This window comes from Canis lupus, chromosome 16 (genome assembly GCF_048164855.1).
Source record: "Canis lupus baileyi chromosome 16, mCanLup2.hap1, whole genome shotgun sequence".
Taxonomy (NCBI): domain Eukaryota; kingdom Metazoa; phylum Chordata; class Mammalia; order Carnivora; family Canidae; genus Canis; species Canis lupus.
This window is the reverse complement of record NC_132853.1, coordinates 56,356,613-56,384,114: the sequence shown is the minus strand read 5'-3', so window position 1 is coordinate 56,384,114 and position 27,502 is coordinate 56,356,613. Positions and strand designations below refer to the sequence as shown.

The following is a 27,502-nucleotide window of genomic DNA, read 5'->3' as shown; positions in this document are numbered from 1 at the left end:
ACATGTCGGTATCTAAATGTTTTTGATGTGAGTCTTGTCGGTTTCCCCATGATTGCACAGGAAGCTTAGATCTTCTAGGGAACTCCCTGTGCTGCCTATTGGCCCTCAGAGAAATCCAGAAATAGGGTTGGGGCTTGGAGATAAAGTCTTTGTCGGGCTCTGTAACCAGAAGTATATGGTTGGTGTTAAAGCTAATAAAGACTTAAATAAGGTTTAAGCTTAAATAAGGTTTAAGCTGGATGCAAGAATAATTCAGTACTTGTACTGAATGGTTTCCCCCATGGGCCCCCTTTGGAAAGTGGCCAAGGAGATGTACCTCCAGACCCATTCTGGGGCAGGGAGAAGTCTCAGATGAAAGGACATGAGGAAGCCATTGGTGTGAAAGAAGCTTGTGTATGCCTAGTAGTGTTGGACACTTTTCCCAAAGAAGTACATGGGGCTTTATTCAGAGTTTGGAAGACTGTCATGTTGGCCCGTAGAATGTAGGCTGTCCTGAAGATCCTCACCATCATCCTTTGAGAAAGTTATCTTCAATTTCTACCCTGGGGTCTTTCAACAAGGTATTATGATCTGTTGCCAGAGAGCTGGGAAATGTGTCGTGGTCACTGAAGAGAAAATGGGGCCCCAGTCCCGGCATCTGAGCGCTCTAATGTTGAGGAGTCTGGAATTGGGATAAGGTCTCAAGACGTGAGGCATGTTAAGGACATTCTTCCTTCTTCCTAAAGTCTTGACAGTTCCTTTTCTGTTCCAGGCTCCATTGATGATGTCCTCGGTGACCTCTTAGGGGATGAGCGTAAGTGCCCCTTCTCCAGAATCCCCTGAATTAGGCTTGTTCTTTTTTTTTTTTTTTTTAAGATTTATTTATTTATTTGAGAGAGAGGCAGAGAGGCAGAAAGAGAGGGAGAAGCAGAGAGAGAATCCCTAGTAGACCTCTCGGTGAATGCAGAGCCTGACTCAGGACTCCAGTTCATGACCCCAAGGTCATGACCTGAACCTAAATCAAGAGTCAAACGCTTAACCAGCTGAGCCACCCTTGTGCCCTTCTTTCTTTCTTTTTTTATTGAAATCTAATTCACACAAAATTCACTCTTTCAAGTGTACAATTTGCTGGCTTTTAGTATGTTCACGAAGTTACACAACTATTACCACAGTCTAATTCCAGAACAATTTCATCACTCCCTAAGAAAACTCCATGCCCATTAGCAGTGGATCCTATTCTCCCCTCCCCCAACCCTAGATAACCACTTACTCCCTCTCCTTCCCGTGTGTTTGCCTGTTGTAGACGTGTTGTATAAGATGGAATTATGAAAAAAAAAAAAAGATGGAATTACGTACTACGTGGTTTTTGCATCTGGCCTCAGTCACTCACTGTGATGTGTTCCCAAGGCTCATCCACGCTGTGCCATTCCTTCCTTCCTTCCTATGACTGGACACTATTCCGGTGTGGGGATGGACCATGTTTTGCTGATCCACTCATCAGGTGGTAGACACCTGAGTGGTTTCCACATTTGGGCTAGACTGTTATGAATGATGCTCTTAGGAAAACCAGGTCCACGTTTTTGTGTGGCCGTATGTTTTCAGTTCTGGGGGGATGGTGAGGAATGGAATTACCTATATGGTACCTCTGTGTCTAACTTTTTGAGGCACCACCAGGCTATTTTCCACAGCAACTGTACCATTTTGCATTCCCGCCCACAGTGGATGAGGGTTCCAGTTTCTTCACATCCCTGCAAACACTTGCTAATTTCCTGTCTTTTTGATTATGCCCATCCTAGTGCGTAGACAGTTGCATCTCATGGTAGTCCTTTTTTTTTTTTTCTCAAAATTAAATTTAATTAGTTAACATGTAGTGTATTATTAGTTTCTGAGGTAGACATCAGTGATTCATCAGTCTTATTTAACACCCAGCACTCATTCCATCACATGGCCTCCTTAATACCCACACACAGTGACCCCATCCCTCTACCCCCCTTCCCCTCTCATTGCAGTTTTGTTGTGCATTTCCCTAATGACTAATGATGCTGAGCATCTTTTTCATGGGTTTATCAGCCATTTGTGTCTCTTCTTTGGAGAAAGATCTATTCAGATCCTTTTTTAAGCTGAGTTATCCTTTTACTGTTGAGTTGTAAGAGTTTCATATGTTCTGGACACTAGTCCTTTACGCTCTGTGTCCACGTCTGCTGTATTGAGGAGGGGTCTTCCAGGTTGTAGAGAGCTCACTGGGGACAGCCCGGCTGAGGATCCCCATCCACCCAATCCCGCCTGGCCCAGAAGAACTCATGGAGCCAAAGCCTTGGGTTCCAACTGAGAGCTTTGGGTGGTGGAAGTGCTTCATGGGGTTGGCCCCTTGGGCCCCAGCTGGAGGTGTTTCTTAAAGAGCTTGGTGAGGAATTTCAGTCCTTTTCATCTGCCTCCAGTTCGCTAGCTAAATGGCATCATTTCTGTTTTCTTTTTTTTTCCAGTGACACTACCAGAGGAGCCTGTTAAACTGGCTTCACGTTCCCGAGATGCCCAAGGCGTAGCCCAGGCTCTCCCTTCTTCCAGGGCTAGAACGAAGTAAGAGCAGGACTGGCCTGGGTGACTGTGACCCCTTCAGCCCAAATGCTCTTGCCTCCGCACCCCCAATTTCCTTTTGTTGTGCTCCCTGTTTCTCCCGCTGGTTCTTCTTCCCTTCCCTCTGTTCCTGGCCTGTGAAGGAACCTGAGGGGTGGAAAGAGAACTGACCAGGGGTCAGAAGTCCTGGCTGTTGATCCTACATCCACTGCTCACTGTGTGATCTTGGGTGATTCCTGAACCTCTCTGAGCCTTGATGTTCTTATCCTCAGATTAAGAGGATTGGCCTAGATTGGTGGCTTTCTGATTGTTCTCTTTTTTTAAGATTTTTTTTTTTTAACTTCTTTTTTTGTGAGAGAGAAAGAGAGACAGCATGAGCAGCAGAGAGAAGGAACCTAACAGGGAGCCCAACGCAGGCAGGGCTTAATCCCAGGACCTCAGGATCATACCTGGGCTGAAGCAGACACTTAACAAACGGAGCCACCCAGTTGCCCCTCAGATTGTTCTTCTAAAGTGCTCCTGACAGTTGAGAGATAGGAGGCGGTTTTGTGAGCTCTCCACTCCCCACTTTCACCTTGGCCAGTGCAGTTCTGTTTTACTCTCTGGTCTATTGTTTTTAGCAGTTGTTTTTCCATCTTGTGGCTATTCTCTTTTTTTGAAATACAGTTGACATCCAGCGTTAAGGTGGTCTTAAGCGTACCACACAGTAATTGGATAGGTCTATAGTTATGCTGTGATCACCATAAGTGTTAAACAGATTGTTTTTCACGGGGCTTTACCGCTTTAGAAAATTGAAAATCTTTGCATTAGGCGTCCTGTGACATTCCTTCGAACAACTCTGTCCCTTTCCCCTGGAGAAGTCTCTCCCAGGTTCGCTGGGCTCTAAGCCACCTTCCTTTCTTGGAATCAGTGCCCTGGGGATGCAGGTGGGTGCCAATTGTGCCTCTTCATAGGTCCCTCCTGGAAGACTATGCCTTCAGTACCACCGCAGGCCTGACGGGACTTGATGCTGAGGTGAGCCTGGTCCACCCTCCTTCCTGCCCTCTGCTTATCCCCAGAAACAATGAAATGAGGGTGGTAGCTGGGAGGTTGCTCACAACAAAGGTTTAGAAGTCTCTGCAAAGCCAGTGTTCTTAAAATAATACCCAAGGGCTGCCAAGTGGACCCAAAGTGGACCCCATGTGCTTTTCCTTCCTGCCAATGAGATGAGCTAGAAAGTAGAGCCCCCAGCAAGTGTTAGAGCCTCAGGTGTCCCCTGGTACTGTGCTGGTAATCAACTCCCCTGCCATCCAGTGATGGCGGTATAGCGATGGCCTATGATGGAAGGGTCCTTTCTGGTTAGGAGGGGCAGAAGGTGGCAGCGCTTTCTGGGTCTCCACGCCTGGTAGCTTTGACTTCTGTTGATACTTAAGACCCAGATGAAGGCAGGACCTCCTCATTGTGTCTCACTGGCCGAGCTGCCGTCTGCCCTCCTGGTAGCAAGGTAACAGGAGCTAGAGCTCTGAACTTTGTTGGGCCTCAGCTAATGTGTTCTTACCCTCCCGTGGATGTAGGTGTCTGACGTCTCAGATGCAGACCCACAGAATTTGCTCCAGACTCTGAAGGTACTGACCCAGCTTGCACAGTTCTGGGAGCAGGGGCGGGTGGCAGGAATGCTCTGTGTCAAGCATTCTTCTCCCCCACATTTTCCCCTTTACAATTTGTGTTTCTCATCCACGAGCTGCCACCCTTCATGTCCCTGTGGCTAGAAATCCATTTTCCTGGTGTAGAAAGATGCATCCACCCGGAGACACAGTCATGCACCAGGCCCCTAGTGCAGTGAGGCTGGCTCCCACTCAAAGCCACCACAACCATCGAGGGGAAAGGAGAGACTGTCTCCTCTAAAGTAGCTCTTAACCATTCTTTGGGTTTCTCTCCACATCCCCTGCCAAGTCCCCTCAGTCCAGCTGTGCTCTCATTTGGATCAAGCCCTAAGCTAAGCTTGGCAATGGAATTTTAAGACATAAATTCTGTACAGTTTATAAGCTAATCCCCCAGGACTCAGGTGGCCTAGCTGGGGTCTGAAATCTTAGGTCACCTTTGCTCCCCCCGCCCTTCCATCCAGCAGCACCCTCCTGCCCAACATCCTGCCTCTCGTCCCTCTTATTAACCCATGGTCCCAGGCCGAGGCTGAGCGCTTGCTTCCAGCCCTGGGGTGGAAAGGAGGGCTAAAGAGTTAGAGTCTGTTCCCTTCTTGGCTCCATATTCAGCCTCTCTAACCTCATCCTGAAATCACTCTTCCCCCCAGGGCCGAGCCACTGGCACCCCCAGCTACAACCCTCAAGTCCTCTGATTCAGCTGCTGGTGGTTACTTTGAGTCTCACTCCAGAACCATGAGCTAGACCCCCACCCCCAGCTTGCTTTGCTTCCCTGTGGTCTAGTTGTCTTTCCCACTCCTCATTTCCCTTCGTTCTCCACACTTCTGCCCCTGAGGTGCCAGGCGTCCTAAGTCCTCATCTCCTGACAAGGATCCGCATTTGGCAAGTCTGTACTGGGTGCCTTCCTCTACTGGCTGGGTTCCTGGACCCTTCTTGCAGCCCGGCAGTGGTCCCTCTGGGAGTTTTCAATCCCAGGATCCTGCTGTTTTCTTCCTGCCATAGAGCTTCACTGCCTACTAAGCTGTGCGAGAAGCTTTGGTGACCAGGTTTTAGTGAACCTGCTAGTAAGCGATGGTCAGGGAGCCATCCAAGCTTACCTGAGACTGAGCCAGTGGAGACTTTGTGCTTTGGCCTGGCCTCTCACCTTGTTCTATAACTCTGTCAGGATCAGTTCCCCAGACCAAGTCCCCATTTGTCCCCTGTGAAGTATGGAGGCAGGATCACCACCAGGCTGCTCGGAGCACAGGGGCGTTTAGCATCACTAGCTAAGCACCTGTGAAGACGCCTCCCTCCCTCCCACTTTTCCAGGATCTGGATGACATGGATGCCGATCTCTTAGGTTTGAAGAAGTCTAATCTGACCTCTAACAGAAGAGCTGCAAAGGGTTCTGGGAAAGAAGAGCTGCCCAGTCGTCCCAAACCTGCCAGTATATTGACAGCCAGTGAGAAAGGTGAGTGAGAGAGAGTTCCTCAGGTCCAGGGACGCTCTGGGGACAGGGAGGATAGTCAGAAGGTAACTCTCATTCCTGCAGGTTTTCTCTCTCTGGGGTGGAGAGGCCATTTGAGAGTTTGTGATTGGGGAGGGGACAGCTTCCTCCCTTCCTAGTGTGGGTCCAGTTCCTCGAAGCTCCACATGGCAGCTCCCGGAGAAACCCTTTGAGTTAAACTGGGGGATTTAGGGGGAGCCTGTGGACCTCCCAAGTCCATGACTGTGTTTGGAGTGACATGTGACTGGGGAGCAGGAGGAGACTCCAGACCACATTTCCCTGCCAGAAGCCTGTGTGAGAACCAGGGAGGTGTCAACCCATCCCACCTCTATCTCCATGGCCACGAGCTCTCAGCCCCCCAGGGAGAAGCACGAGCCATTCCAGGATCCCAGTCGTGGTGTGGCAGGACCTTGGCTGGGAGAGGCCCAGGCCCGTGACCTTGTCTTCTGTTTGCTTCTTGCAGGTGATGCCACTCCTGCCAAGAAGCCCCCTCCCTCTCCCAACAACTTTGGGCATCAGAACAGAAAGTTTTCCTTCAAAGGTACCACAGGCCCCATGGTCATGCTTCTGGGACGCTTTGGTTTTGAGGGTGAGGAGCCTGGGTAATGCTCACTTGCTTGCCCAAGCTTAGGTTGCCATGTGTGTCAGAGGAGGAACAGACATCCGGTGCCACCAGTTTAGCTCCTCAGGAATTCAGAGAGGGACTGATGTGTTGGCGGGGAGATTTGGGTAACTTATTTGTAGGGACTTTGAAGCCAATTTATAAGCTATAAGAATTCCCTTCCCTCTTCCAAATACATGAATGTTTTACTTCACTTCTGATGCCTGATGGACATTTCCAGAAGGCTGTGCAGACAGCAGAGTCTGGAGGCCCATAGGCAGGCCCAGGCCGCTCTCCGGCTCCGTGTCTCCTTGCCAAGGCTGCTCTGTGTCCTCTGGATGCTCAGTTGCCTGTTCATGTATTCGAGTAGCTAGAAATCTCCACTGGACCGCGCAGGGCTTGTTTTCCTGACCAAAGTGTGCAGTCTGACCTATGCTTTCCCTTCTGGCCCTGAGACTTGGAAGACCCCTTGGCGGGACTTCTCTCTGACGATGAGGAAGGGATCACCAAGAAGCCACCTGGGGCAGCGAGTAAAGTGGCTTCTGAAAAGAGCCCAGCCCCAGTCAGAGATCAAGGTAGGGAGGATGAGCGTGTCGTTCGTTCTGGGCAGATGCAGTTGGCACAACCAGAGACTCCACCCGGCAGGTACTACAAGTCCCAGATCCCTGACCAAGAGATTCCCAGTGTCTCAGAACAGGGGGTGGGGCGGGGGAGTCCAGTCCTGTGGGCAGACCAGACACGTGTGCTTCCTGCTGCCACAGCCAGAGGTCCGGGTCTCGGAGAAACGCCCCCCCCAACCCCACCCCTTCAGACACCACAGTTGAGGGCATGGTGAGCTGTGGGCATTGCGCCTGGTGTTCTGTCTTCTAGGTCCATCTATCCCTCTAACTCCCGGGGACACCCCGGTCCGAAAGAGAGAAGAAGTGCTATTTGATGAGGAGGATGATGTCATGGCCACCCTGGGGTTTGCAGACAGCCCCACGGCAGACAGGAGGCAGATGGGCGACCAGTAAGGGTCCTTATGGGTGAAGAAACCTGGCCATACAGCTGCTCCAGGTCCAGGGAAGAGCTAGAGGGCGGGCACGGTGAGGCCCCGCAGGAGCACCTGCCGTTCACATGTACCTGTGTGTGTCCCATCCTGCAGGGAAGGGCCCCGTTCTGCTCGCTCCAGGCTGGATGAGCTGCTGGGTCTGGGCACTGCCACCAAACTCCTGGCCCGCCCAGGTACTGGGGAACGTAGAGAATTCAGGCTGGACAAGAGGTACCAGAGGCCACAGGGTGAGGAAGCTTGCGGGGCAGGGGAGGTGAGGTGAGGGGCTCCCAGACCACATTTTTACCAGAACCCATAATAAATAAGCTTACATCACAACACACATTATCGCAACTGAGATAAAAGTGTCACAAAACGATAATTACCATGTTCGATATTCTGTTACTTTGTATTTATGTGCTGTTTGATTTTTAAAAACATTGGTTGTGACTCACAACAACTCTTGACCAGCTGGTAGGTCACAGTTTGAAAAAGGTCGCTCTAGACCAGCGTTTCTCAAAGTGTCAGCCCACGGGCCATCTGTTGAGAATCGTTCTCATGGCACACACAGCTCCCCAGGCCTCATCTACAGGATGTCTGGGGCAGGATCCCACCAGGGCATTTTTCACAGCTCCCAGATGATGCCCAGAGTGCTGGGTCCTAAAACATCGAGCTCTCACCAGCACGGCACCCCTGCTTCCCCCAGAGCAGCTTCACCTTTATTTACGTGCTGACACATCAAGTTACCAGTTTGGGTTTTTTCAACAGAGTTCTACAGCCACAAGTCTGATTCCCTTGCTCTTGATCACAGGATTCTTCCTTTACAGACAAAGAAGATCCCCGGAGTGATGAAGACTTCATCTTCGGGGACTACCAGCCCACCGTGGGCTCCGGTGAGGGCCGGCAGTGTCGCCGGCAGTCGGTCAGGTAAGCGGGGCCTGCAGGGAGGCTGGCCTTGGGAGGTGCGTGCCCACCAGGAAGGAAGAGGTGCCCCAGCCTCCCTATCCCCATCCTGCCGACAGTTTGTTTGGGAACCACACATATGGGGCCTAAGGGTGGTGCAGGTGCAGGAGGAGGGACGTGGCACAGTCCTGCCCTTCCAGGCTGATTTCCTTCCAGCCTCCTTGGAAGGAAAAGGGGGAGGCAGCCCCAGCCCCACTGGGAACCCCTAAAGCCCTAAGCTGCAGAGGTCAGCCGATCTCCCTGAGGAATGTTGGGTCCCAGTGTAGCGAGACCATGAGCCTTCAGTGGCTTCTCCACATCATGCTCCCCAGGAATGGGCCTGGGATCCAGCATGGTGCCTCCTGGCGGGCTCATCCCTGTGTGCAGCAAAACATCAGGTTAGCGGATAGGATTTTCTGAAGTTGGGAGTTTTTCTCCCAGTCAATAGAGCCGATAGAAAAGTTGTAAGGATGGTGCAAAGAACTCCTTCCAGCCCTTGGCCCAGAATCTGCGGTGGTTGATATTATGCCATGTTGGCCTTATCAGCCTTTCTATCTCAGTAACCCTACATGCACATTGGCATTTGTTCCAGTCCTGGTGTGTTCTTGCACCTTGGAACCTGCGGCCAGTGGCCAGTAGCACTTCTAGATAGCAGCTAAATAAACAAACAGGTAACACTGTTGATAGAAAACCTAAAACTACTCGATCCAACTGATTTTTCTCTGGGCATGCGCACCCGTGGTTGTAATTCGGTGCTGTTAGCTACGGATAGGATGGTCACCTGTTCACATGGTGGAATTCAAGGTGTCTGTGTTTGCTGGCCGCTGCTCTGCCGCCCGAGCTGCTGTGGGCACTGTGCTTGCTGGGCGTCAGGCTGGCTGCACAGAGCCCCGGGCACCTCTGACTCTTTAGTGCGGGCCTCATAGTCACCCCAAGCAGTGGAGGGAGAGGCTGGTCAGGGGGATGTTTGGAAGACCTCTTTGCCCTGCCTTAGACCCCCCTCCTCTCTATCTTAAAGTAGGTTCCTAGCAGAAGGTGGCGCAGACCCCAAGGGAGAACCAGGCTCCAAACAGAGCACCCTAGCGGCCTCCAGCCCCACCCACCCTAAGAAGGGAGGAGCTGACTGGTTGGGCCTCAAGGATGAGGACCTGCTCCCTCCCTCTCCCACCGGAGAGGCAGAGGCGCAGAAGGGAGGCTCAGCACTCTCCACATCCTCCGTGCTCCCTCCCAAGAGCCAGCACTCTGCCCCAGGCCGGCACTCTACCTCCCCTGGACTGCCCTCCTCCTCTTCGGGGGCCAAGCTACCAACTGGGGGTGCAGATATCCTTGCCAAAGCCAGTCAGGCCTCCAAGCTGGGAGCTTCTGAGGAGAAAGAGGAAGAGGATTGGCTGAGTCATGCCTTGTCTCGGAAGAAGTCCCAGGATCTGGCCAGAGAGGAACACAGTGAGGCCTCTAAAGGCCAGAATCTGGTGGGGGCAGGAGGCAGCCCCCCTGCCAGCAGGTATGGATTGGGGCTACTATCTAGGGCAGGGAGGTCCAGGCTGGGGCATGAGGGGCCATCTCCATGCCTCATTTAGGAGTGCCAGCCTGTACCACCTCTTAGCTATGCCTCTCTACCTCTCTGGACAGAGAGAGTGTCTGGCTCCCCACCCTGGCCCAGGTGCAGACAGGAGGGGATCTGGAGGCTGTAGACAACCCTGACTGTCATGTGGACAAGGGCTGACTTGATCAGCCGGGGACAGAGGGCACCTTGATGTGATGAAGCACAGTCATCCTGGTGCCTTAGAGCAAGGGCCTTGCCCACAGTGCCCTTGGGGTCACAAAAGACCCAGCACCCAAATTATTGGTGCCTCTGCTGGCCTGAGCTACCTACAGTACATGACACATGCTCATGCTTTGGGGGAGTATTAGAGAAGACAGTGGCTAAGAGGCAACTCCTAGGGAAAACCACCGTGAGGCAATCCTGTGGGGCAGGACACCAAGTGGCCTCTGAGGGTAAGAGGGCAAAAGGGACTAGAAAGACTGGGATTGTTCAGAGGAAGTGACAAGATGCCAGGTGGCCACAGTGAGGAAGAGGTGAAGTAGGCAATTGTGTGATAGGCCAGAGACATCACCCAGCCCCAAGGGTGGTGTGAATGAGGAGGGTAGTGTTGACCTCCATCTGAAACTAAGCGGAAGGCTTCCCTTTGACCCTGAGAGCCAAGGTGGGTGGAAACCATGGACTGGAGAAAAGAATCCAGAGGGAACTGGACCTGGCAGGAGAGTGAGCAGAGCCCCAGTCTAACTCAGCAAAGCTATGTGGGCCAGAACAAGGCCTTGAACTGAATTCTGGTATCTGTAAAGTGTGGATTGTCATTCCTTGGGCTGTCAGCAGACGGTCAGTGCCCCTCCACTGTGCCCTGGCGGGTACTGGAAGGCCAGGGGCTCAGACTTGGGAGGAGAAGTCCCAGGACGGGATGATGGGAACAGGCTGAGGGGAGGAATGGTGAGCAACTTCATGCTCAGGCCTTGTCCCCACCCAGCCATGGTGAGCCCGACCTGAACCTTCTGCTACCTTTGCTTTAACATTTACTTCCTCAGCCAACCTGTTACCAGCGCGCAGGAGTTCGAGCAGGCAGCCACTGGAGGGCCCTCAGGAACAACACAGAAGCCACCTACAAGGCCCGCCACCTCGGGGTGAGAGGTGGGGTTGGGCTTGCGTGTGGGCCTCCTTCCTTAGAGATGATGGGCAGCTGTGCTGGGCTTTGACCTGATCAGTTTGGTATATGGTATTTGGTACCTTGTGTCGGGCCCATGACTATGGGGACCTAAAGCCGGGCCCCATCTCCCTTTACCCAACCAAGACCTCACTCTTAGTGAACTGCCAGCCACCAGGCCTTTCCAGTCAACTACCTGTACCTGTTTTCCTTTCCTGCCCATGCCAACCCTTCTCTTTTCTGCCTGTGTTCCTCACAGGAGGCTATTCACCTTGCCACCACTGACTCCCCAAATCTCTGTGTCCTTAGGTCCCCTGTGACTTGGAACCGGGCTGCCTCGACCCTCCCTGTAGGTGACCCAAAGAAGGGAACAGCCCTTGGAGACCTCTCCAGTGCTGGTTTGTTTCCTACTTTGTTTGATGCTTTACCTCTGGGTGGGGAAGAGGCACTTTGAGCTTCCTTTGGGGTCCTGGAAGGTGAGTAGAGCTGGACTCCCAAACACACAAGAGATGCTCTTCAGGCCTCCTGCTCATTTCTCTGTCGTTGATTTTCAGAGCCTGCAGCTGGTCTCCCGAGGTCCCAGGAGCCCACAGGGCCTTCTCTGCCCGCCCAGGTAGGCAGGGTGGACAGACAGGAATGGGCCTCAGGCCCATGGAGCAAATCTCCCGTGCTCAGAGGCAACAGCTGTAGTTTGAGCCAATAGCCTACGGGGAGTCATGTGTCAGGATAGACAGCACCTCCCCCAGCACTTCCCTCAACTTCTAGCCTTGCCATTCTCGGGCAGAGTCATAGTAATTTATCAACTCTGGGAGGGAATTAGAGGTGGCATCCACAGGGGAGGTTGGGGAGCATGGAGCAAGGAATGGTCAGAAAGTAGGGCTGCAGATGTCCCGTCGTCTGTCTAGAAAGCTGCCTCCATACTTGCTGTCTGCTGTTTGCCAGCTGTGGATGGCAGCCAGTCACGCCTGAGCCCAGCAGTGAGGAGGCCACAGAGACATATCCCCAGGAACCCAGAAGCACCTTTGGAGGTGGTAGGGGGTGGGCAACCTGCAGGAAGAAGAGTAGCACCCAACATTTGGTCTGGAGGCCTGGCAGGAGGACACTACTGTCACAGCTGAGATGCTGCTGGGGCCCTGCGGCTGGTCCAGGGATCTGGAACACCTGCTGGGAAGATGTTCTGAGGGGGGAGCGGAGACTCATTCTAACCAGACTCAGTGGGGAGGTACAACAGTTGCATGACTCCAAGGCCTCGTCCTTGGCCTCTTGGTGTCACATCTCTGTCCCCATCTGCAGCCACAGGTCAAGTGCAGGGCCTGGGAGGTCCAGTGAGCTAAGGGCCAAAGGTAGCTGAGCTTCGCTGAGTCCCTGTCCCCTGGAACATCTCCCACCCTCTCCTGCAGCCTCTGCTCCCGGAGGCCCTGGTGCAGAGCCTGTTGCCAGGCACAGAATACCAGAGACAGCTCCTGGCCGCACAGGTGCAGCTTCAGAGTGGCACTACTGAGCTCCAGGCTGACCTTCTGCAGAGTCAGGCCCAGCTGGCAGAGCTGGAGGCCCAGGTGAAGGGGCAGAGGAGCCCCGGGCTGGGGGGCAAAGCTGAGACGGGAAGGTCTCCCTCTGAGGGCCCGAAGGCTTCCCCAGGGAGCCCCCCTTGCCACCCTCCCACCGTCTCCAGGTGCGGAAGCTGGAGCTAGAGCGGGCACAGCACCAGCTGCTGCTGGAGAGTTTGCAGCAGCGGCACCAGGCTGACCTAGAGCTCATCGAGAGTGCTCACAGGTACCCCCCCAACTCCTCCCATCTGGGTTTCCCAAGCCTCAGGGCCTGCCCTAGCCAACGTGCTCCGAGAGGCTCTTTAGGTATCTCACCTCACCCTCTGAGCCCTACGACTGTGTTTTGTTGGCAGAAGCCGAATAAAGGTGCTAGAAACATCGTACCAGCAACGGGAAGAGCGGCTACGGAGGGAGCATGAGGAGCTGTCGGCCCGGTATCTGTCTCACTGCCAAGAAACTGAGCAAGCCCACGCCGAGCTCACAGCCCAGCACCAGCGTCGCTTGGCGGCTGCCATGCAAGAGAAGGACCAGGAGATGGAGCGGCTTCGGGAGCTGCAGCGGTGAGGGCGAGGCCCAGGGCAGGCAGGCAGGGGGAGCTGGTTTGGAGGATGGCCAGAGGAAGTCCGTTTCCTGGAGACCCCCCAAGCCGTGGCTCAGCAACTGAAGTGTGACCCCTTCCCTTCCATGTGAGGACCAAGGCCAAGCACACTAACCCACCCACCCCCCTTTGAGTGGAGGGCCCATACTCCTCCAACAGCAGGGCAGAGGTCCCTGGCTGTTTAGGTTAATCCCGGCATCTCAAGGACCTAACTCAACACAGGTCAAGTCCTTCACCCACTGACGCACTCCAGTCTAGTGACTAGATCGACCTTGGAAAGGGTTTGCACTTTTGCGCTTGGTGTGTCCATCTGGTTGCCTTTCTAGATGAGAATGGAACTAAGAACAGGTACATAAGGGAGCCAGTCGATGTGTGCAGAGCAGATTTTTTTAACACTTCCCGGACTGGCCAGACAGAAGAGGCTGTCCACACACCCGTCTTTCCTACTGTGTAAAGCATCCTTTGCTAAATAACAGAAGGAGTCTCCCCGTTAGAGTGGATGTGACATTGAGGCCCCAAGACACATAGGATGAGGAGCCAAAGAAGCAGAGGCAGTGCCTGGAGGAGAGGAGGAGGAGGAGGAGAGACGCCAGGAGCGCTGATGGCTGAGCCCTCTGCCGCGGCTCTGCGCACATGCTCACTGCGCCACCCCCCACTGCTCTCAGGGCCTCCATCCTGGAGATGCGCAAGGACCACGAGGAGCAGCTGCAGCGGATGAAGCTGCTGAAGGACCGCGAGATCGACGCGGTCACCAGCGCCACCTCCCACACGCGGTATGTGCAGCATCCAGGCCCTGCCCACCCGAGGGGCAGACCCATGGCCCGGGGCCAGGCTGACCCAGCACCCGCACCCACCCAGATCCCTGAACGGCATCATCGAGCAGATGGAGAAGTTCTCCAGTAGCCTGCACGAGCTGTCCTCCCGCGTGGAGGCCTCGCACCTCACCACCACCCAGGAACGGGAGCTCGGGCTCCGGCAACATGACCAGCAGCTCCGAGGTACCGGGTGGGCCCCAGGTCCTGCCCCTGCACCCCCATCGCACTAGAACAGTGGGTGGGTGCTGAGTGCCCCATGGCCCCCCCAGCGCTGCAGGAGAGGCTGGGCCAGCAGCAGCGGGACATGGAGGAGGAGCGGAGCCGGCTCCAGGAGGTCATCGGGAAGATGGAGGCGCGCCTGAACGAGCAAAGCCGGCTACTGGAGCAGGTGGGCCATCCTCCTGCCGGCAGGGCCTGTCTCCCCAGCACCCCAGGGGTGCCGCCAGGGCTCTCCTTCCCACGCGTTCTCCCCACCTTGCCCGGGTCCGTCACATTCATCCATCCACCGAAGCCGATGTCTGCTGAGCTCTAAGAGCTGCACGTTTGAAGTCCTGCATATCTTTTGTATAGAAGAGCAAGCTCCATTCTCTAAAAAAGTCATTCCTTTTCTTTCCTTTGTACTAGATTATAACGTGATACATTATATTGAAAAAATTAAAATATGATTAGCAACAAAGGAGCAAATTAAAATTACCCACTAGCCAGAGATAGCCACTGGGGACCTCCCATCCCTCCCATAGACATACTGACCTGGTGTGTTTGTTTCGTGAACCATACGTATTCAGTTATTTGGTAACTATTAAGGCCCCTGTCTCGGGCCATGCTTGTGTGTCCCCTAGTCCCCTGGCATACACCGTGTCACACCTGCCCTGGCACACTTGCCTGCTTGGTGGATGGGAGACAGGCAGGCAGAGTGCAATAGCTGGCACTCTGGGGAGTGGGGCCGTCCGTGGCTGTGCTCCGGCCCTGTGAGGGCTATTCCTGCACCACTAGAACCTTGAGGCACTTCCTCCCCAGCGGCTGGGCCCTGGCAGCCCTGCTCAGCACCTCTCCTTCCGTACCTCTCTGGAGGCGTTTGTGGCCCAGTGTGGGAGAGGCGGGCGGGTTGGCCCAGCTCCCCAGGGCATAGTCAGACCTGACCGGGGCGCAGAGGGTGCAGGTGGAGCGTCGAGGACACATGTGTCCTTAGCCCTCACCTGGCCCCCAGGAGCGATGGCGGGTGAATGCCGAGCAGTCCAGAGTTGAGTCCGCGCAGCGCGCTCTGGAAGAGCAGAGGAAGGTCATGGTCCAGCAGATCGCCATGGAGCGGGAGGAGCTGGAGAAGGCCAAGGTGAGTGCAGCCACGCCGTGTACGGCTGTGACCCCTGCCGTAAGCCTAAAGCTGCTCACTGTGTGACCTCACCTCCTTGTCCCAGAGTGCCTTGCTGGAGGAGCAGAAGTCTGTCATGCACAAGTGTGGGGAAGAGCGGCGGCGCCTTGCAGCCGAGTGGGCCGAATTCTATGCACAGCAAAAGCTGAGTAAGGAACGGGCCGAGCGTGAGGCAGAGAGGGCACTGCAGGTGGACACCCAGCGGGAGGGCACCCTCGTCAGCCTGGCCAAGGTAGGGCCCAGAGCCTCCAGAGCAGCGGGGAGTTCAGCAGCCCTGCCCTTTCCTTCCCTGGCTCTTGCTGCTCCTCCATCAGGATGCGTTTGCTTAGTAAAGAGCCTAGAGATAACAAGAGTGTAGAAATGAAAACAAGAATCAGGGATCCCTGGGTGGCGCAGCGGTTTGGCGCCTGCCTTTGGCCCAGGGCGCAATCCTGGAGACCCCGGATCAAATCCCACGTCAGGCTCCTGGTGCATGGAGCCTGCTTCTCCCTCTGCCTGTGTCTCTGCCTCTCTCTCTCTCTCTCTGTGTGACTATCATAAATAAATAAAATTTAAAAAAAAATTTGTAAAAAAAAAAAAAGAAAACAAGAATCATATAATGATAACTTCTTTGATTGTCCTAGTGCTTTATACACATGCTCTCATTCAATCGTCATCACGTTCTCTGACTTAGATATTCTAGAAATGAGGAAGCTGGGGTTTAGAGGAGTTGAGCCCCGGGTGAGGGGCAGCCCTGAGGCTCGGTCCCCAACTCCCTGACCCATCCTTGGACCCCTTGCCTCATTCTCCCCACCCCCCGAGTCAGGGTGGATCAGAGCCACGGAACCAAGGCAGGGTAGGCCAGTTGAGGCGGGTGGGGGGGGTGGTTTGCTTTTAGAGGGGAGACTGCAGCCAAGGCTTTGCTGTCTCTCCAGGAGCAAGCCGAGCTAAAGATCAGGGCCAGTGAGCTCCGAGCCAAGGAGGAGCAGCTGGCAGTCGAGAGGGAAGCCCTGGAGCGGGAGCGACAGGAGCTGCAGCTGGAGAAGGAGAGGGTCAGCACTGCTGCCCTGCGTACCAGGCTCCGCGCTGAGGAGGTGGAGAGCATGAGCCAGGTGCCAGGCAGCTCGGCTTGGGGGGCAGAGGGCACACATGACTGGGCACCCACCCCAGCCAGCCCAGCTGACACCTGTAACCTCTCTGCAGGTCGCCTCAGAGAAGTTCGAAGAGGGGCAGCGGGCCTTGTGTGAGGCCCGGCAGGTGCAGCAGCAGCAGCAGGCTCGACTGCAGCTGGTACAGCAGCAGCAGGAGCACCTACGACAGCAGGAGCAACACATGCACCAGGCAAGGCTCTTCCCAGCTCCCGCCACCCCCACAACATCCCCCAGTTGCCCGCCCCCACAGCCACATCCTCCTCTCTCGGGTTGGGGACAGGAGCATCTGAGTCTGGCTCACCAGAGGCTGCGGCTGGACCGAATCAGACAGGACCTGCCCTCCAGCCCCGTGGTGCTCCTCCCCAAGGCCCAGGGCCCTGCAGCCTCCTGCCTGAGTGGTAAGTAGCTTTCCAAGGACAAGGATGGGATGTGGGCTGGGCTGGCCTGATGGGGGCAGTGCCAGGGGTGGCTCCCCTCCACTGCAGTTAGGGGCTGTGAGAGTCTGCTCTCTGGTCCCTTGTTACACCGAGTCACGCGTGTTCCTTAGGGAAACCCCAGTAAGAGATAAGGGAGAGGAAAGCTGCTTTGTAAAGTGTCACTCTCGACCTCACTCTCTAGAGAAAACCACTTTTAACGTGTTGGTGCTTAGCATTCTATGCAGCGTGTGTATTTTTTTTTAAAAAACTGAGATTAAAAAAAAAAAAAACCTGAGATCATCTCATGTTTTCTTTTTTTTTTCTTTCATCTCATGTTTTCTACCTTGATTTTTTTCATTCAGAAATTTATGTATCAAACAGGTTTTCCCATCCATAATGAAGCGTTTAACCGTAATTCTTAATCAGCATCGTTGTCCATTATGTTCCATGCTTTTATTGATTCCCTACTGAGTGGTTTTTTGTCACTAAGATAAACACCCCAGTGGAAATGTTGGTACATACACCCCTACACCTGTGCCTGATTATTTCCCTTGAATAAATTCCTAGAATTGGACTTGCCAGGTAAGATCCCATGAGCATTTTCAAAGGCTTTTAAGAGTTGGTGGAAGCACCCAGGTCGGCACAGTGGTTGCCACCCATGGTAGTGAGAAGGCTGTAGGGAGGAAGCTGCAGCTGTTCTGCTGTCCCACTGACGCCAGAGCCCCTGACTTTCTCCTTGACCTTTGCAGCCATCGTGGCCCCCACTCCCACCGTCCCCCAGGGCATCCAGCCACCCACCGGCCTGGGCCCCTCACTTCTCCACGCCAAGCTGGTGCTGCTAAAGCACACAGCGGAGCAGGTGAGTGTCCCGAGCAGAAGCTGGTCCCAGCCTGAGCCGCCCACACTGCCTGGGCCCCGGGCTCCTCTGCCCACACTGGCGGGAGGCAGAAAGGACCACCCCAGGATAATAGTGCAGATTCCCCAGTGAGCCAACTGAGACCTGTCCTCCAGGCCTGGTTCTGTGGGCCGCAGCTTGCACCCATCCATCTTGACTGAACCTCATGGTAGCCCCACGACCCAAATAATAGCTTCATTTACGGAGCACTTCCTGCATTCCAGGCTCCGTTCCAGGCTCTGTGCTGGAAGCTGTCAGTGTGGTGCGAGCCTCCCCCCAATCCCCCACCACCCCTATAGGCAGGTAATGCTATGGTCTCCAAGCGTACAGAGGTGAAGTCATGCGCCGATAGGGGTCTCACTTCATTGTAGGAGTAAGTGCAGAGGGGGGCCCAGAGTAAGGGGTCTTATGAGCCAGCATCCCTGTTCACAGAAGTGGGTACAGGTGGGGGCCAGGGGGGACTGCTCACCCAGGTGTGCCTTTCCAGGACCGTGACTTCTTGGAGAATGAACAGTTCTTCCTGGAGACCCTGAAAAAAGCCTCCTACAACATGACATCCCATTCAGCCTGAAGGGTGCCACTGGCTCCTCAGCAGAGGCCTCCAACCCTGCAAGGCTCTCCCACCAGCCCTCTGGCTGCTGGCCCCGAGGAGGGGGTACCCGAGGAAAGCTCTACAGCGCGCAGAGCCTGATTCCAGCTCCTCCTGGGGACAGGGTGCAAGTGCCTCCTGCATGCTCCAGCCTCTAGGGCCTAAGGAGCAGTGGCCTCTGGGGAGATGTGATGCTGAGAGTGTCTCAGCCCCACGACACTACCAGTCACAGCTTCGTTCTCCAACATCCCAGCTCAGATCCATCCCCCAGACTCCCAGCTCAGATCCGAGGGTCTGATGGGCCCTGTGGACTCCTCCCCTCCTCAGCAGGCAGAGGGTTTGGGGATATTCTCACCCGAGCCTCTTCTGAGGCAGGGGGTCTTCTTGAGAGATGCCACTCCTGCCCTCCATCCTGAGAGGCCAAGAGAGCACAGGCTCTCCTCCCTAACTGGGACATAGAGTCAGCACATGTTTTGAAGTGCCTTCTATGCTCCTGACCAAGGAGGCGGGCGGTGTTGTGGTGGCAGGAAGGGCACCGTGCCCAGCTAGGTTTTCCCGTGCCATCTTGTGCTCTCAGGTTGGCTGGCATAAACTCCCTGCCTCATTTCCAGCTGCCTGAGGCCCTGACCAGCCCCACGCAAACACTGGCCTGTCACTTCTTGTGATTAGGGCTTCCTGGAGGCAGGACTGGGACTGACTTAGGGTGTGGGGAGGGACCAGAGAGAGGCCTCTCTGTCCTGTTCACCTGATACGAGGCCACAGCAGATGGGAACAAAGACAAGGGAGTGAGGGCCCCTGCCCCAGGAGAGTAGAGTGTATGGGGAACCCCACGGGGCCTAATCCAGGCTGCTCACCCCTAGGAAGGCGCCTTTGCACTTTTCCCTCCAGGGGCACCAGGAGGGGGGCGGAGGCTTTTTCCAGCAAACCCGAGACAGATGGACTCCACTAGCATGACCATGGTTACTCTTGAAGCGGCTTCCCTCAGCCAGTGACTGGTTTACCTTCCACTGGAGGACAAAGGGCAGAAGAGGACAAGGCTGAGAGGGTATAAGCAGGCGCAGTTTCTCTCCTCCTTCAGAACAGCCTTTAGAAGGATCTTCATTTACCAACAAGTTCCAGCCTTCACCTTGGACCCATTAAACTGCTATATTCCTAACGACTGAATTGTTACAATTTGCCATGACTCCCGAGGGTTTATACTTATTTCTTAGTAGTGTTCACTCTCTAGCGCTGTTACTTGCTCTAAAGCTGGCTGGTGCTGGGACCTTCCTGAGTCTATACCCTCACTAGCTGTCTCACAACCAGGAGGAGGGTATGACGACGAGCCCTACCTCACCCAGGAAGGGACAGAGGCTCAGGGAGATTAAATCATCTGCCCTATGTGACAGCAAATAGCAGAGCCTTCTCCTAGGGCAGATTCCAAAGCCCCAGGCGCTCAGCCACCTCATTCCACTGTCTCCTTCTAGAAGAGCACGCTGCACAAAGTGCTATCATGAGGTACGAGATCTCCAAGCTGCTGCTCGGGATGGTGCCTACACTGAGGAGGGAAGCATCAGTGTCTCATTGTCCCAGGTCCCATTCCGTGAGAAACCTCATGAAGCTCAGAATTGGGTCCTTCTCTCCACAGACACCTAAATAACTTGTCACCTGTGTGAAGAGCTGCAGAGCTGTAAGCACGGGCATTGACTTAGTCCCCTGACAGATAGGACCAGCCTGCAGGGAGACCCACAGGGGCAAGCTTGGCCTTCAAAACAGAGAAATGAGTGTGGAATTAGAAAGCAGGTCTGTATGGCCTCACCTTCAGGGCAGTGAGTATGCACTCACTGTTCTACACAGTAAGACTATGTGTGTGCTTTATTTTTTTTAAGATTTTATTTATTTAGGGACGCCTGGGTGGCTCACCGGTTGAGTGTCTGCCTTCATTCAGCTCAGGGTGTGATCCTGGAGCCCCTGGATCAAGTTCCGCATGGGGCTTCCTGCATGGAGCCTGCTTCTTCCTCTGCCTGTGTCTCTGCCTCTCTCTCTCTCTCATGAATAAATAAAATCTTAAAAAAAAAAAAGATTTATTTATTAGAACGAGTGAGGGAAGGGGCAGAGGGAGAAGCAGACACCCCTTGGAGCAGGGAGCCCAATGCAGGGCTCTATCCCAGGACCCCATGACTTGAGCCCAAGGCAGATGCCTAACCTGCTGAGCCACCAGGCAGGCACCCATGTTTGACTTTAGAAGCCTCACTGTGGCTGCAGAGTGAATGCACTGGGGGGGGGGGGGGGCGGTCAGGAGACTGTGACCCCACAGGACCTGATGCCTGGCATGGAAGGTCAGGAAGGGAGACATGTTGAAGGTTTCCGGCTGGGCAACTGGGTGGTGTGACTGGACAGCAGTGCCTATGAAGCAGCCAGGGAGAGACGCCCCACAGCCGCGGGGTTACACTGATACTTTCCTCAGTGCCACAGCTGCTCCGATCACTGCCCCCTGGCATTCAGGTGTGGCCAGGAGCTCACTGCTCCCCTTAGGTCAGCTTTGACCCCAGGCCACAGACAGGGCTACAGCTGGTTTGCTGGTCCTTTTCCTTTCAAAATTAGAAAAAAACCTGTCAAGGTCATAACCCAGATGCTCAATTGCTCAATTCAGCTGTAGAGAGAGACACACACACGTATGGGTGGAAAGTACCAATGAGAAAAGGCACGGGTGGGGGAGGCATCACGTCCGCTTGGTAGGTCATCCGTGTTCGGGATTTGCTTCCGTGATACACGCTGGAATCCGTCCAGGCCTCTCAAACAGCTAAATTCCAAGTGAGCCCGTTCTTGGAGCGTTCTAGGGCAGTGAGAGAACAAGCGTTTCTCAAAAGCAAGGACATCGGAGAAACCCGAGCCACCAGGTCATCGGCCAGCCTGCCGCCCGGGGCCTCGAGGCCCTGCGTGTCGCCGCAGAGGGGCAGGCTGTGGGGTATGCCGCCCCCTGGTGGCCCGCGGCGGCCAGGCCCCCCCGCCACCACCACCCGGCCTTCCCGAGCCCGCGGCCTCCGCCTCGCGCCACCCGGGAGGGAGGAATCTGGAGCCCGGGTGGGGGCGGGGCGCGTAGGACGCAAATCTGGGGGCGGGGCCTCCGCAGTGCGCTCAGGCGCTGCTGCGGCCACCTCTGCGAGGTCCTAGGCGGCGGCGCGGCGGAGGGGCAGCCGTCCTGAGGGAAGATGGCGGCGCCCTGGTGGCGAGCCGCGCTGTATGGAAGCCGGAGGTGGCGGGGCTTCAGCACCTCGGGTGAGGGCGGGGGGGGCCCTTGGAGGTCCCCGTATGGCCCGGACCCCGGGACTCGACCCAGGGTCCGCCCGGGGCCTCACGTCCTGCTGTCTGCCCGCAGCCGCCCTGGGCCGCCGGACCGCCCCTCTGGGGCCGATGCCCAACGAGGACATCGATGTGAGCAATTTGGAGCGGCTGGAGAAATACCGCAGCTTCCACCGCTACCGGCGCCGGGCGGAGCAGGAGGCGCGGGCCCCCCACTGGTGGCGGACCTACCGGGAGCATTTCGGGGAGGAGTCAGGTGCGGGGCGACCGGGGCGGGCGCTGTGGGCGGCGGCCTCGCGACGCGGGGGCGGGGGCGGGGGCGGGGGGGGGGGGCGCCGGCGCCCACGTGCGCGCCCTGGGCTCTTTAGCCCCACCAGGGATTTTCACACCTTTTTGGTTCTTCTACTTGGAAGACTCCCTTCCCCCGCTGTTCCAGCCTATCTATACTCCTAAAACCCCTTCCAGACGTCTCCCCACTCCCCTACCCCCACTCCGTGTTAGAAGGTCCCTCGAATACCGTGTGTAGCCCTGGCCACACCCTGTCCTGACTCACTTTTCACCGGCCCCCTCCCCACATTGGATCCTTAAGGACGGGGGTCTTGCCTGTCTGGACCGCCGTTTGACCCTTGCCCCCACGTAGTGCTTGGCGCGTAGGTGTGCAGTTCTTTCCTGAATGAACTTGAAAGCTCTGGGCAGAGGGACTCGGGGATCCTGCCCTTGAGCGACCTATTTCTAAGTACATCCTTCTGGAAAGCATTTACGGAGGCAGTTTTATGATCGTGGAGGACACAGGCAGGGAATCCACATATCCTGATTTAAACCTAAGTCCGCATCTTAGGAGTTGAAGCTGGCAGGCCAGGTCCAGGCACCTAGGCAAGGATCCCTGATGCACAGAGGGATAAAAATCAAACTCGAGCCAGCAGAAGATGAAAGCAGAGTTTTTTGAAAGTATAGAAAGAAAGAAAAAAGAATAGAAAGAGTGCAGGTACGGACAGAGTGTCTGGGAGATTCAGAAAGGAAAGGAGGGAGTCTCCTCTTTGCTTGGGGCCTGAAGGTATTTACTGAGGATTGCGGTCCAGTGCACATGTCTTCAGCCATCCAGGAACGAGTTAGAACAAAGGTGAGGGCCCAAATGTTATTCCTTGGAGCCAAAGGATCTTGGCGTTGAGATGTCTAGAGCTGGTGGTCTGGAACACATATAGGGTGGCTTCATCTAGGTCATTCTCACCCGCTTCTTCCCTAGATGCTCTGTATTCTAAAGAAGTCATCAATTCTTTGTTACTTACAAGGGATATTAAGAGGCATCTGTAAGTTGGGGGTGTGGGCCCTAGCAAAAAATAGTTAACAGAAAGGGGTGTGTGACTGGCTTAGTTGTTAGAACATGCAACTCTTTTTTTTTTTTTTTTTAAGATTTTTATTTATTCATTCATGAGAGACAGAGAGAGGCTGAGACATAGGCAGAGGGAGAAGCAGGCTCCATGCAGGGAGCCCGACGTGGGACTCGATCCCGGGTGTTCAGGATCACGCCCTGGGCCAAAGGCAGGCACTAAACCGCTGAGCCACCCAGGGATCCCCAGAACATGCAACTTGGGATCTGGGTCAGGGTTATGATTTCAAGCTCCATGTTGGGCATAGAGTTTATTTAAAAACACACACACAGTCTACGGCCATACCACCCTGAACGCGCCCGATCTCGTCTGATCTCAAAAACACACACACAGCAGGAAAAGGAGCAAAAAGCAAAGTCCTCCAGTTTCCCTCAGAGTGACTTGCCTAAGCTTCAGTTTCCTCAGTGTAAATTAAAATAATTGTGTCTGTGTCAAAAAATTGTTGTTTTAAAGATTGCAGTCCATTGGATTTTTTTAGGCAAATCCCATCTCTGATGAAGGTTCCGCACACCTTACTTAGTATTACTGTCTGATGTAAATGGAACAAGATATCGGATCGAAAGTCTTCTTGGGCCTTGATACTCAAAGTGTGTTGTGAGACTGGCAGCACAGGCATTACCTAGGAGCTTGTTAGGAATGCAGAATTTCAGGCCCCACACTGACCTGCTGATTCAGAATCTGAATTTTAACAAATTTCCCAGGTGACTTACATGGTGTGTCCATTAAAGTATGAGAAGTGCTTCTTTAAGTCTTTCTAGCTTCAGCTATGTCCCATGACCTAGACATTGTGGCCTGGTTTAGGGATCAGAAAATGCAATCTCCAGTCGAATCCAATTTGCTTAGCAACTGTGAAGCAGACTGCATAGTATGATCTAGTTTTGTGAATTGAAGGGTAGGCTTTACCAGCAGCAGAGCTTGGGCAAGTGCAAGGACTAAGTAGGGACAGGCAGCTGAGACTTGATCCCACTTTCTCCCAACATAACTTTCCTCCCCAGATCCCAAAGATAAGGTTGACATTGGGCTGCCCCCATCCAAGGTCTGCCGGACCCAACAGCTGCTGGAGCGGAAACGGGTCCTTCGGGAGCTGCGGGCCAACTCAGAGGAGGAACGCACTGCCCGCCTCGGCACAGGTAAGCCCTCCCAGGGCAGAGGCCCCCCCCCTGCTGTGTCCCTGCCCCACCCCAGCATCCTAACGGGCATCATTCCTTACCAGCACGCATCCCGATGGAGGCTGTGCGGGCCGAGTGGGAAAAGACCTGTGGCCCCTACCACAAGCAGCGTCTGGCTGAATACTACGGCCTCTATCGAGATCTGTTCCGTGGTGCCACCTTCGTGCCCCGAGTCCCCCTGCATGTGGCCTATGCTGTGGGTGAGGATGACTTGATGCCCGTGTACCACGGCAATGAGGTCACTCCAGCAGAGGTAACTGCTTACGCGAGCCCCTCCCTGCACTGTGTATACGGACATATCCCACCACAGGACCACAGACAACTCCTTGAAACACTCACAGAGGAGGTTTTTATGGTGGTTAAGGGCACAAGCCTGGCATCCATGTAGGCTCGTTTGGGGTTTTGTTCTTCTCTGTCTTCTCTCCCTTTGGATTTCCTGCTAAACTCTACCATGATAATTAGGAAGGAATATGAGAGGAAGGGAAAAGAAGCTCCATCTTGGCACACTCCTGCCACTACCCCATTGTAATCAGAGTGCCCTCCTAGCCCCTGTCCATTGATGTGAGGGCCACCTCATGGTTCAGATAGAGAGCTGGCTAGGCAACTCTGCAGGGATCTTTCTATAAGCTTCTTTTTGCTGACCTGCCCCTCAAAGGACTGTCAGGGACATTTGGATCAGGGTGAGTTCTCCCTTCTCCAAAGCTCCCTCAGACTCCTGTCCTCCAGAAAGAAGGCCTATTCCCAGCAGCTTGTCTGTCCCTGATGGGAGTGACACCTTTCATGTTGTTTCCCCACCAGGCTGCCCAGGCCCCGGAGGTGACCTATGAGGCAGACAAGGGCTCCAATTGGACACTGCTGCTCACCAACTTGGGTAGGTACCTAGGGCTCACCAGGCCTCCTACCTCCCTCACCTCCCAGGAGCCAGGGGTGGAGCCAGGCTGGAAGGGCAGCAGGGCCCGGCAGTTACTAGGGTCTGTTTGTGTGCAGATGGACACTTGCTGGAGCCAGATGCTGAATACGTCCACTGGCTGGTGTAAGTACCTGGGATGGGGGAAGAGGTCAGAGGCATGTGAGGAGGCCTTGGGGGCAGCCCTGGTGGTCCAGCGGTTTAGCGCCGCCTTCAGCCCAGGGTGTGATCCTCGAGACCCGGGATTGAGTACCATGTCGGGCTCCCTGCATGAAGCCTGCTTCTCCCTCTGCCTGTGTCTCTGTACCTCTCTCTCTCTCTCTCTCTCTCTCTCTCTCTCTCTCTCTGTCATGAATAAATAAATAAAATCTTTAAAAAAAAGTAAAAGGAGGCCTTGGTATCCTGGAGAGGGCTGCACCAGAATTTCAGTCTCGGCTCCACTGTGGATTAACTATGGAACTTTTGATTAACTTCCCACCCCAGGTGGCAGCCCCTCACCTCTGCTTCCTGATGCTGTCAAGAGGCCTGTGATCCACTGGCTGAAGACAGGTCTGGAAGAAAAACCAGGCAGTAGGCTTTAGCTGTTCCCACAGGCCTCTTGGTCTCTGGGAATTCATTTCCTAATCTATAAAACTAGGGTGATTAAAAAAAAAAAAAAAAAAACTAGGGTGATGCCACCCCATGCGTTAGCCACCCTGAGGGGGCTCTATGACAGTATAGATAGGAAAAGGACGGTGGAGGCCTCTAACAGCTGGGACTGCCCATGCTGGGCTACTTTTGTTTTCTCTGTGGCCTTTGGCTCTGGAGCCAGGGGGCAGAGGTCAGGCAGCTAACCCTAGCTTTAGAACTTCTAGGTAATTGGAGCCAGTGACTGGGAGGTTGGTTTCCATCATTTTCAGTCAACTGCAGTTAGCAATCTGTGCAGCAGGACCCCCACAGAGAGTTCTATCTAGGGCAGGTACAGTGGCCATCGTAGTGTTGGGATTGGCAAACACTCCTTGACAGACCCCAGAACCTTCAGTAAAGAGAGATGCAGCCCAAGTGGTATGGCTTTGTAGCCTGAATAGCTGTGGTGACCCCACCAGCTCCCCGTGGCCTGGTAAAAAGGGTGCTAGACCTTACTCTCTTCCTGACCATTTCTAGGACCCCCATTGTCAGCCTCTGAGGCCCTACTGTTCCCTTCATAAGTTTGTAGTCTATCCAAGGGTTCACAGAGCCATGCCTCCTGCATGAAGACTATTGAATGAAGATCATTTTAGGGTTTGTCCTCCCAGGGAGTGGTATCAATATCTAGGGAAAATGTGGATGGGAATGTTTCTGCTGCCACCTTCCTTGAGTGATAATTCATGAACACTTTTCCTCCCACCAGAACCAATATCCCAGGCAACAGTGTGGCTGAAGGACAGGAGACTTGTCCCTACATGCCCCCTTTCCCTGCCCGAGGTTCCGGCTTCCACCGCTTTGCCTTCCTGCTCTTTAAGCAGGATAAGCCAATTGACTTCTCTGAGGACACCCGGCCCTCACCCTGGTAATATATGCCCCCTCAACCTTGTAGCCCCCCATACACATTCCCTCTGCCCTCTCAGGCCACCTCCCCAGGAATGGTCTGTCGTGCTCAGTTCTCCTGTCTCTTAACTTCAGCTTGAGACGGGCAGAGGGAGTTATGCTAGGCAGATCCTAAGGGGCTTCTCAGGATTGCCTATGGGGCTGGAGGAGGGGTGTGGGGCTCTGATGTCTCATTCATTGCTCTTAAAACTTCCTCATCTTATAGCTACCAGCTGGCCCAGCGGACCTTCCACACTTTTGATTTCTACAAGAAGCACCAGGAAGCCATGACACCAGCTGGGCTGGCCTTTTTCCAGTGTCGCTGGGATGATTCAGTGACCCACATCTTCCACCAGCTTCTGGGTAAGGCCAGAGTGGGCTGGGGGACAGGGCAGGGGCGGCTGGCCTGAGCTCACAGAACTCTCCTGACACCTGCCAGGGAGAAGTGCCCCTGGGAGGCATGCCATTCCTTGGGTGGGTGGCTGGGCAGTCGCGGGCCAGCAGCAGTTCACACCCATACCCCCTCTTCCTACAGACATGCAGGAGCCCGTGTTTGAGTTTGTGCGGCCACCCTCTTACCACCCCAAACAGAAGCGCTTCCCCCACCGGCAGCCCCTGCGCTACCTGGACCGGTATAGGGACAGTCACGAACCCACCTACGGCATCTACTGAGTGGCCAGAGTGCCACCCACCTCAAAGTGGACTGAGCCTCTCAGGCCCCACCAGCAGGAACAATAAAGACCACTCCACTGGGCCACGCTCTGGGCTCTAGCCCCTGCCTGAGGCAGCCCCTTTGTGGCCTTCTCAGGCCCAGGCTTTGGAAATGAAGAGAGCTCTCTGAGGATAGTGGCAGGGATGGGACATGTGAATAAAGATGATTTTTTTCAAAAAAAAAAAAAAAAAAGAT

At 54.6% G+C, this 27,502-nt stretch overlaps 2 protein-coding genes and 1 long non-coding RNA gene across 14 annotated transcripts in view; 2 read left to right on the top strand and 1 right to left on the bottom strand.

Moving 5' to 3' along the window:
• Positions 1–19,463, top strand: part of FBF1 (Fas binding factor 1) — a 21,458-nt gene extending 1,995 nt beyond the window's left edge. For 7 of the 9 annotated variants that reach the window (XM_072781641.1, XM_072781645.1, XM_072781637.1 and 4 more), the window contains 27 exons: positions 752–793; positions 2,463–2,556; positions 3,507–3,567; positions 4,107–4,157; positions 5,499–5,640; positions 6,140–6,217; positions 6,733–6,852; positions 7,148–7,286; positions 7,422–7,555; positions 8,135–8,234; positions 9,268–9,750; positions 10,830–10,925; positions 11,255–11,343; positions 11,500–11,558; positions 12,346–12,501; positions 12,618–12,718; positions 12,846–13,052; positions 13,756–13,863; positions 13,949–14,088; positions 14,175–14,293; positions 15,113–15,235; positions 15,321–15,506; positions 16,189–16,365; positions 16,457–16,594; positions 16,685–16,802; positions 17,570–17,679; positions 18,203–19,463. In XM_072781641.1, the coding sequence (XP_072637742.1) occupies positions 752–793; positions 2,463–2,556; positions 3,507–3,567; positions 4,107–4,157; positions 5,499–5,640; positions 6,140–6,217; positions 6,733–6,852; positions 7,148–7,286; positions 7,422–7,555; positions 8,135–8,234; positions 9,268–9,750; positions 10,830–10,925; positions 11,255–11,343; positions 11,500–11,558; positions 12,346–12,501; positions 12,618–12,718; positions 12,846–13,052; positions 13,756–13,863; positions 13,949–14,088; positions 14,175–14,293; positions 15,113–15,235; positions 15,321–15,506; positions 16,189–16,365; positions 16,457–16,594; positions 16,685–16,802; positions 17,570–17,679; positions 18,203–18,286 (3,455 nt within the window). In that variant the 3' untranslated portion in view covers positions 18,287–19,463. The remainder of the gene's footprint in view (positions 1–751; positions 794–2,462; positions 2,557–3,506; positions 3,568–4,106; positions 4,158–5,498; positions 5,641–6,139; positions 6,218–6,732; positions 6,853–7,147; positions 7,287–7,421; positions 7,556–8,134; positions 8,235–9,267; positions 9,751–10,829; positions 10,926–11,254; positions 11,344–11,499; positions 11,559–12,345; positions 12,502–12,617; positions 12,719–12,845; positions 13,053–13,755; positions 13,864–13,948; positions 14,089–14,174; positions 14,294–15,112; positions 15,236–15,320; positions 15,507–16,188; positions 16,366–16,456; positions 16,595–16,684; positions 16,803–17,569; positions 17,680–18,202) is intronic. The other 2 variants (XM_072781643.1, XM_072781644.1) reach the window with 2 other exon arrangements.
• LOC140607180 (uncharacterized) lies at positions 7,690–21,430 on the bottom strand. Of its 4 annotated transcripts, none has more exons than XR_012009310.1 (6): positions 20,976–21,430; positions 18,185–20,874; positions 14,380–15,611; positions 11,871–13,122; positions 11,374–11,649; positions 7,690–8,626 (listed from the first exon to the last, which is right to left on the bottom strand). It is a non-coding gene; the product is annotated as an uncharacterized lncRNA (long non-coding RNA). The 4 variants fall into 4 exon arrangements; XR_012009311.1 differs by having other exon boundaries at positions 11,871–11,992; XR_012009312.1 differs by having other exon boundaries at positions 9,031–11,649; positions 11,871–15,611.
• On the top strand, positions 21,403–27,502 carry MRPL38 (mitochondrial ribosomal protein L38). Its single transcript, XM_072781674.1, has 9 exons — positions 21,403–21,562; positions 21,663–21,842; positions 23,970–24,104; positions 24,188–24,396; positions 24,942–25,014; positions 25,131–25,176; positions 26,420–26,578; positions 26,822–26,958; positions 27,131–27,502. Exons 1-9 carry the CDS (start codon positions 21,496–21,498, stop codon positions 27,265–27,267), a joined length of 1,143 nt encoding a protein of 380 aa, XP_072637775.1. The 5' UTR covers positions 21,403–21,495; the 3' UTR covers positions 27,268–27,502.

Excerpts from the sequence above, each read along its gene's own strand:
- MRPL38 (XM_072781674.1), top strand. The coding sequence starts at position 21,496 with ATGGCGGCGCCCTGGTGGCGAGCCGCGCTGTATGGAAGCCGGAGGTGG. Across the intron at positions 21,563-21,662 it reads GCGGGGCTTCAGCACCTCGG|CCGCCCTGGGCCGCCGGACC; the intron begins GTGAGGGCGGGG and ends GTCTGCCCGCAG. Across the intron at positions 26,959-27,130 it reads CATCTTCCACCAGCTTCTGG|ACATGCAGGAGCCCGTGTTT; the intron begins GTAAGGCCAGAG and ends CTCTTCCTACAG.